This window comes from Clytia hemisphaerica, unplaced genomic scaffold (genome assembly GCF_902728285.1).
Source record: "Clytia hemisphaerica strain Z4C2 unplaced genomic scaffold, Clytia hemisphaerica genome assembly, whole genome shotgun sequence".
Classification (NCBI taxonomy): Eukaryota; Metazoa; Cnidaria; class Hydrozoa; order Leptothecata; family Clytiidae; genus Clytia; species Clytia hemisphaerica.
In genome coordinates this window covers 345,411-354,388 of record NW_027104580.1, presented here as the reverse complement: position 1 = coordinate 354,388, position 8,978 = coordinate 345,411, and the positions used below count along the sequence as shown (strand labels likewise).

Below are 8,978 nucleotides of genomic sequence, written 5' to 3'. Positions count from 1 at the left end.
TTGTAAGTAATCTATTTGTGTACTTGTTTATACAAGATCCATATTATCAGTCATATCAAATCAATTAATTTTTGCTGTGTTGATATCTTGCTCAATCTTGATGTTAGAAGGTTTAAGGTTTTGGGGTTTATTTTATTTTAAAACGTTTCTTTAAACATCTTGACTTTTATTATTTATTACCCATTCAGGTAATGTCTCACCTTCTAAAAACTTAATTCTAATTTCCTTAGGAAAAATCATGATGATATTGTACCGTGAGTGGTCCTAAATCCGACAGCCTTTCCTAAATCCGACCCCCCAAATAACTGCAATGAAAAAAAATTCTTTGTTTACAAACATTCCCTCTCCAAGTTGAACAATAAACTATATTGCAAGAACTCTTGAAACAAAACATCTAACAAGATGACTAAAATGTCAAGATGTCCATTAATGTGATAAAAAAAAGTGCGAGTTGTTAAAATAATTACCTCTATTATTTTGAATCCGTTGCTTGTGTTTAAAACGTTAACAATTTTGTAATAAAGAATTATGTTTTGTATAAGAAGCAATTAATGTTTTGGTTCAATTGGTTCGGTGAATCAAATCTCTCAGTTTAGTCGACACTTTGGTATCTTCATTGCGTCACAGCAAAAAGTTTGTTTTTATTTTAGTTTGTATCTTTGAAAGACCCCATCGGATTTAGGCAGGGCTGTCGGATTTAAGACCACTCACGGTATCATAATAACTAATAGGTATAAAGCTACGATATTTACAGCTATAATATATTGTATGTTGTTTTATCTTTTTGTTGTTTTGACTTTGTGCATGTGTTTTTCATTGGTGGAACGTATTATCAGAGTCAGAGATGACAAAGGAATGTCATGGGCGGTAGCTGTGTTTGTAACCACTGTCAAGTGTATAGACCTTTTTTTCAAAGAGGCCGCCCTGTTGAATAATTATGTAGTCCAGCAGAAAAACAATGATAAAACCATGCATAATTATTACAATATGCATGATACAGTAATTATGCATGGCTCTATCATTGTTTTTATGGCTGGACTACATAATTATTCAACTGGACGTCCTCTTTGAAAAAAGGTCTATTCATTTAATGGAACATAATACTAAGATGTACATATGTCCAGACGGTGTCAATCGAACAGATCGAGCGCCGAATCAATCGAATGCAATTGAACGCAATCGAATAATTGCAATTCGATTGTCGAACGCAATCAAATCGTAATTGAATATTACCCAGGATTTGCTGTTCGATTGCTTCCATTACGTTTGATTGTATTCGATTCCGTTCGATTGATTCAATTGTATTAGATTTTCGCTTTGGTATGGTGTACTTCAAGCACTCGGCTGCCCACGCTAAAAAGCTCTAACAGAGTGATCCAATTTAATTTAATCGCAATCAAACTCATCGAACATAATCGTAATTGAAAGAAATCGAAGATTAATCCAATGTAATTGACAATCAATCGAACCAATCGAACATAGTCAACTATCAATCGAACCAATCTAACCTTACTTGAACGCAATCGAACACAATCGAATATTACCCAGGAATCAGACGTTCGATTGAGATTTGATTACGTTCGACAATCGAATCCCAATTATTCGATCACGTTCGATTACGTTCGATTGGTTCAATTGCAATTTTTGTTTGAAGTTGTTCGATTGACACTGTCTGGATATGTTAGAACTGAAATATAAAAATTGAACAAAAATTATATTTTGAAAGTACTCGAGTGACTTAGGGCAAGTCTAAAAAACCTAACAGTTTACCCTAAGTTTTCGCTACCAATAGCAGCCAGATTCAGAGATCCACTTAGGGCTCTAAAGTACCTCTATACCTTGAAGTTTATGAACCGGGTTGTTACGTAATTAAATATCACCCCAAAAATCTATAATTAAAGAAATTGTAATCATGACGTCATGATCGAATTTGATGACGTCATGAATCGTATAAACGCTATAATATTAAGAATACATGTCCAATCTTTCCCAAATTTGAACCAAAGATGCATCTAACTGAAATGTAACTTTTTGAGAAAAAAATTTTTGGAAAAATTTGATGTTGTCAGGAAAAAATAGCATTTTTCGATTTTTTTCATTTTTTGCTGACGTTATCAAAATTTTCAAAAAAATTTTCATTGAAGGGTTTGGCACAATTAAGATGCATCTTTGGTTCAAATTTGACAAAGATTCGACATGTACTTATAGAGTTAGAGCTAATTTACGATTCACACTTTCTTTAATAATTAATATTTAGGTTAATATTTAATTACGTAACAACCAGGTCCTGAAACCTTATGGTATAGGATATCTAAAAATCCATAAGTGAGTCCGTGAGAATGGGTGCTATTGGTCGCGGATTCGGGATTTGTGATTTTTAAAAATCTAGACACGCCCTAACTCACCCGAGTATAAATATGAATAACAAAGTTCTATAAGTTCAATGACGAAGTACGCTCTATTCATAATCAATCAATCAACTTTGAAGCATGTCTGACGTTGCTTACCGTTAAAATTAAATAAAAGTTTTTAAATAAGGTAAAATTTCATTTCTAGTTGTTCAATACAGTATTTTATTTATTTTTTCTGTGTTTCCCTGTGTTTTTTAGTATTTTTTCTCGCGAGACTGAGTTTCCTGTCCCAATTTCTGAGTCACTTCTGTCAATAAAAGTATAGACGTAACAAAAGGGTAAAAGCATTAAAAATGGCCTAAAAGTGCTCCTTTATGATGGTATAGCATATTGCAGCAATGGAAAATTATCATGGAGGTGAGGAATTTAAAGAGGCACCACACCATAAAACTCAAATTAAAAAAAAAGTATTTACCAACTTTACCGTGCATTTCAAAATATAAACAGAGAAAGTTAAAAATGTAACGGAAGGGACAGTGTACTAAAAATGTGGCCTTTCCCCATATGTAGTTTTTTGTATTTTTGCGATTGCTGTTCTTATGTTTCTGCTTAGAATTTTTAACTTTTCATATCTATTGGTTCTAGGGGGAAGATGATACTTAGGCAAAAATGTACAGGCTGTTTTTTCACCTTTCAAAGTCTCTCTAAGGGTCTCAAAAATCAGAAAAATTTGAATCAGTCTCTCCAAGGATTGGAAAATTCACGATGGCTAAGAAATGTTTTTGATTTAAAGTGAAAAAATTGTAAAAAAGATTCTCTAAGGTAAGGGTAGGGAATTTTTCAAAAATCGAAGAACATTTTTCAAAAAAGCTCCAGGGGAATAAGGAGGGCTCTAGGAGGTCAAAATTCTTGCAACATTACAAATCATTTTCATAAGCTCATTTTAGGCTCAAACGAAGCGTATAACTAAATAAAGTAAGATCCAGTCTAATTTAAATTTTTTTTTTAAATCGTGATGACGTCAGCATTTTTCAAGGATTTCAGTTTTTTGGCTGAAAAGTATGAAAAATATGCATCTTTTGTGAAAATTTGAAATTATTTTGATGATTCTATCAAAAGTTATTGGAATTTCAATTTATGTGACGTCATCAAAATAGCGCAAATTTGAGGATTTTTGCGAATTACGCAAAATATCAAAATAAAAAAACATCTGCCTAGACTGAATCTTATTCTACTTAGTTATACGCTTCGTTTGAGCCCAAAATGAGCTTCTGAAAATGATTTGTAATGTTGCAAGCCTTTTGACCCCGCCTTAATCCCCTGGAGAGTCTCCCTAGGGTCACCTTTTCAGCAAAAATCAGTTACTCTCTAAGGGTTGGTTTTTGGAGGTCTCATTCGCACATACCCCTCATCGGCCAACCTTAGTACCCCCCGTTATTTCTTGACAGATTGTTAGATTGGTTTGATTCAAATGTTTAGAAAAATAAAATAAAAAATAGAAAAAAGCGTATAATTTGGAAATAAATATTTCTTTTTTTATGTTTCATTTTTAATAAACGGTGGTAGCTAATTAGAGGGTATTACTCGTAATTGCTCTACTTTTTTCACATGAAATATCAAGTCGAGTAGATAGAGATATTCTAGGAATCTGATTGGCTGTTGATGATGTAATGCCATTTACAATCGCGGCTAAAATTAAAAAAAATAATAGCTGGCGAAGTCATTTAGATTTGGAAAAGGTCACTTCAGTTTCTTATATGTTTGTAGTTCTAGTTAAAAGCTCATATTGATTAGCCTCGAGCTAAGTACACATTGTACTACTTTACATCAACTTTAAAGAAAAGAAACTAGACTAGAAATTAAACCAAAGAAATTTTCGAATCTTTGACTGAAAAATAATATTGCTTTTATTGTGTAGATGAAGGAAATTATGAGACATTAAGCAAGTAACATCTACCTATATAAAAAAACATTATAGATTTTTAAATCACCTTCACAACGAACTCATTTAGGGGCTTATACATCCGCACGGACACTAACGACTGTTAATAACAGTTAATAACAATTAATAACAGTTAATAACAGTTTAATAGTCACGCAGTTAAAGATAAATAACTTCCGTCCGGGTCCTAACGACGCTACGTTACGAAATAACCCGAATCGAGGAAAGTTATAAAAAGCCCTGAAAATGAACAAAAAGGGGGGACGAGAAAAGAAAAAAGAAAGGAAGAGAGCTGGAAGAGAGAAAAAGAGAACGGTCGTAAAGTATTCTCCAGCAGTTTGTGTAGTGGAGCCTGGAGTGAATATATTCTTTCAGTTTGATTGCATTATATAGAATTATATATAATTATATAATTACCTGAGTGGACTCTGTATGCTAGAATTTTGGCATCACCTGCACCCTTTACATCCCTATTCTTCAAAATATCTGTTCTGAAGGTATGCAGTTCCCCAACTCTCTTTTTGGAAAATTTAATCTTGAAGGTTGCCCAATTCTTTACAATTTGTTCTAGAGATGAAATATAATGTCTAGAGAAGAAAATGTCTCGTTGGTATGACACCTCATCTCTAGATTCGAACGAATCTTTGCCATTAATTGGATCACCATCAACACCACAAGAGAACTGCCGTAAAAGCAGAATTCACACACAAGCCAATTATTGGGGCTGTGTTAAACACACACTTTCTTATATTCTACGTTTTTTATTCTGGTCTGCTGGATTCAACCGTCACAAGAGCATCTTCACTAAAATATACAGTTGTACTATTCTATGCATTTGTTGGTATCAAGTTGTTTACGAGATAGCTCGTAATTCTGGACATTTAAATTTTGTTGAGAACAAGAATACCTCTGATATAACAACAAATCAGAAGTTAGAAAATGCATCATTTCTTACGTCAGCTTTTGGTACAGCATTTTCATATACTTTTATGTATATCTGCTTAATGATTATGTATAAACCAAGCAGCAATTCAATCACTCCTTATGCTGCATTGAGAGATATGGGAAATACAAAAGCTCGTATCATTCTGTTTACTTGGTTGTTTTTCTCATGTATTTTTGTTGGATATATTTTGATTTATGTTTACATACATGGGTCAGAGATTAATCACCATTCAACATTGGTAAATTTAATCAAATATTTCAGCGAGACAACGGAGTATTTAGCACAATGGGTGGCAACAGTTTCCATGTTTGCATTTTCCTGCTCAGCATTTGCAATCGGTAAGCTGTTAAGAGATCTTAAAGAATCATTTTTCAAGACTTTCATGCCTTCCCCTAACAAGTTTCAACTTTTATTTAGCATTTCCTAACTCGGTATTTATTTCTCCAACTTGTCTTTGCAGAATGCAGAATCTGAGTGATATATTTAATTAAGAAAAAGAAAGTCTCTCTGCTATCAGGTTTTCTTGTGACCAACTCATTGAAAAGAAATCTAATCAAGCAAATTTGTCCCTCCAAGTGTTTACTCGCAATTTATAATTAGGCTGAATTACTTTCATAATATTGATAATGCCATTAATTCATATCTTTTCTGTCTACATTTTAAGGTACTTTTGCATCAGACACTTTTCGCAGAATCAAAAGTCTCAATGGTGGATCAATCGACAGCGTTATAACAATACATAAAGAATTACGTGCCATTGTCACTGAAACTACAAATGCTTTTTCCTTCTGGTTTCTATTACATTGGCTCCTCTACGGCATTACTGTAATCATAGGCTTTGTTGTGGTGGCTTTACACAAATTGGGTCATTCTGAGACAGACAAGAAGATCTATTTTGGAACCTTTTTTGCCATTAATGTTTTCTCCTTTGTTTATCCATGCATATGTGCAGCTTACATAACAACAGCTTGTGCAGGTGAGTGTTATACACGTTTTTTTATAAGAACATCCAAAATTTTTGGAGCTCTGGGATTCTTAACTTTTTGAGTTTTTAAAAGTCTAAAAATGTCCTTAACATGTTTTTGTTTTAATCATTTTGTGAGTATTTCTGTTCAGAAATTGGGTGTTTTAGATTCCACTGAGACTTAAAATGTTCTTAACATGTTCTTATTTTCATCATTTTGTGAGTATTTCTGTGCAACTTACTAAGAAATTGGGTGTTTTAGATTCCACTGAGCCTTAAAATGTTCTTAACTTGTTCTTAGCATTTTGGTCATCGATGCCTTATGTTCTTATATAGCTTGTTCTTATAAAAGTCGATGTTAAAACCTTTAATGTCAGTCCTCTACAACGATTACCGCTCTACGTCAAAATTTATGGAAACTTTTTTTGGACCACCCGGTATAGTGAACTATTTGGCGCTAGATATTCTAGATGTTTATTGATAGTTATAAAGCATAGTAACCAACACCTAAAAATCAGGGCGTGATCTCCCATGAATTTAGAAATCATCTCAACCCAACCTAATTTGGAAATCTGGAGGTTGTTTGTCTATCCCCTTCCAGCTGAGATGTTGTGTAGCTCAGTCTTATACTGGAGCTGTTAAAAAGCAGGCTCGGTGGAACAACTTTAAAAGTGAGGAGGCTGAAGGCTCAAAATGAGATGAAATTTGCTAGAAATTTGAGAAAAAAATCTCATTTGCTCAAAATTGGTGAGGTTGAAGTCTCCCCAATCTCCCCGCTTTCGCCGGGTCGGAAAAGTGAAATTAGTTTTAGTTTCTTAAAATATTTTCTCCAAATTTTATTTCAGCCATTCCATCTCGAATCAACAACACCATCAGTGCTGACTGGCATGAAGGACATATTTTCAAAGAACGAAAAGAACTGCAGTTATTTGTTTCGTATTGTGCTGCATCTCCCGTATGTTTCAAAATTGGAAGAATCACTTTCACGTCAACTTTAGCATGGTTCTCTTTCTTTTTTGGGAGTACTGGACTCTTGTTCCATTTCTTTTGAGAAGGTTATCTCCATAGGCGGTTTTAGACCCTGTCGAACTTATCAGGGGAAGAGATTTGTAATTGTAATTTCATTGTCAATAAACGAGCATTGCACTCCTTCGCATGTTTCCAACGTACTTGCTCTATTGTCTTAAATCTGCCAGTGATCTCTTTCTTCTTTGGGAGCACTGGACTCTTGTTCCATTTCTTTTGAGGAACTATCACTACTAGGCCAAAAAGCATTGATGAGGCCTTACAGCAAGTTTTATTGACCGTCACAGTTTTTCATTGACTGTCAAATATAGAAATTAATGACTAGAAATATTATTTACAATGACTGTCAATATTTTGTTTTACAGTCAATGTTTTGTATTTACTGTCAATTATTTTGTTGCCAGCTGTCAAAAAATTGACTGTTAATATTGACGGTCAATATATTCTTTTAGTTTTCAAAAAAATTGATTGGCAGTCGATGTAAAACATTCTTTGTCAACAATTTATATTTGACGAGTCAATGAAAAGCATTGAACATGGGCCTAATCAATGTTTTTGACCTAGTAGTGCTTATCCCGGGAGGTAGAGGGGGCCCTCAAGGTTAAAGACCAACCGTACGTGTTGGCCTTTTTCCAAGCTTCCAAAGTGCGATCAAAGTGTAGAAATGAGCAAAGATGAGAAAAAGTAAACTCTAAGGGTGTAAAATTTGTAAATCTGCCCATTTTTTGCGTTAAAATGGCCACAACCATTCAAGAAAATGCACCGTAAGGGTCAATTTTCGCCCAAATTTACTCAAATTTAGCTAAATTCTCGTTTACGACATTGCCAATCGTCTCAGTTACACATGCCAGGTTTATTTTAAGTATGTAGAAAAAACATTTAAAAACTTGACCATGATCTGTTAACACTTCTCAAGATTTTTCAAAATTTGCGAAGGTAATTGTATTGAAGTGAGATATTGCCTGAACCTTTCATAAATCTGCTGATTACAAATTACAGTATAATAGATCTAATCGGAGTTTTTGATTTTTCTAAAAAAGCGATGCATTGTGGGATTGTTTCGGGAGTATTACAATAGAATTCTCTCGAAGAATTCCAAGAGATTTCTATTGTAATACTCCCAAAACAATCCCACAATGCATCGTTTTTTTTGAAAAATCAAAAAGCTCCGATAAGATCTATTGGACCACAGGTGTTAAATAAAAACCCTACACTAACTGTTTTTAGAGCAATACCTTAAAATATTGACCGATGTCAAAAAGTATTGTCCCAAGCTAGATAAATAAAGGAGGGGCAGAAGATTTCTCGGATATCAATAAAGTTAGATTTAAAAAACAATTTATATGTTAACAGCTAGTTTTTTTTCAAATGATTCTAGGCTCATTTGCAAGGAATCGACAATCGAACGAATAAATAGTCTGATGTTTCGATCTTTAGTGATGTTTGTCGGATTTGTTCAAAGATGTCGATTATGTCATTCAAAAATGGAACTAATCCAATTTACAAAGTTTCGTCAATGTTTCAACTGATTAAATTGTCGATTCCGTGCGATTGTCATTGTCTGGATACTACAGTTGTGTCTCCATAACTCAAACACACGAGGGGAACGCAAATTTGTTCGATTTAAGGAAATTGAGTAAAGTTTATATATAAGTTATTGTCAATTGAATGGACGAGAAAACTTGTTCGAATTAAGGAAACATTCGAATTATAGAGGTTCGAGTTCTGGGGATCCCTTCTTTGTTCAAT

The 8,978-nt window shown here is 33.7% G+C and overlaps 1 protein-coding gene across 1 annotated transcript; it reads left to right on the top strand.

The window, feature by feature from the left end:
* Positions 1-4,868: 4,868 nt before the first annotated feature.
* Positions 4,869-7,274, top strand: LOC136823537 (uncharacterized). The gene is made up of 3 exons (XM_067079723.1): positions 4,869-5,577; positions 5,904-6,215; positions 7,049-7,274. The coding sequence occupies exons 1-3, from the start codon at positions 4,893-4,895 to the stop codon at positions 7,252-7,254; spliced, it is 1,203 nt and encodes a 400-aa protein (XP_066935824.1). The 5' UTR covers positions 4,869-4,892; the 3' UTR covers positions 7,255-7,274.
* Positions 7,275-8,978: the final 1,704 nt, after the last annotated feature.

Bases quoted from the DNA above. Each gene is read 5' to 3' on its own strand.
- LOC136823537 (XM_067079723.1), top strand. From the start codon at position 4,893: ATGTCTCGTTGGTATGACACCTCATCTCTAGATTCGAACGAATCTTTG. The intron at 5,578-5,903 runs GTAAGCTGTTAA...CTACATTTTAAG, and splicing joins CTGCTCAGCATTTGCAATCG to GTACTTTTGCATCAGACACT. The intron at 6,216-7,048 runs GTGAGTGTTATA...ATTTTATTTCAG, and splicing joins CATAACAACAGCTTGTGCAG to CCATTCCATCTCGAATCAAC.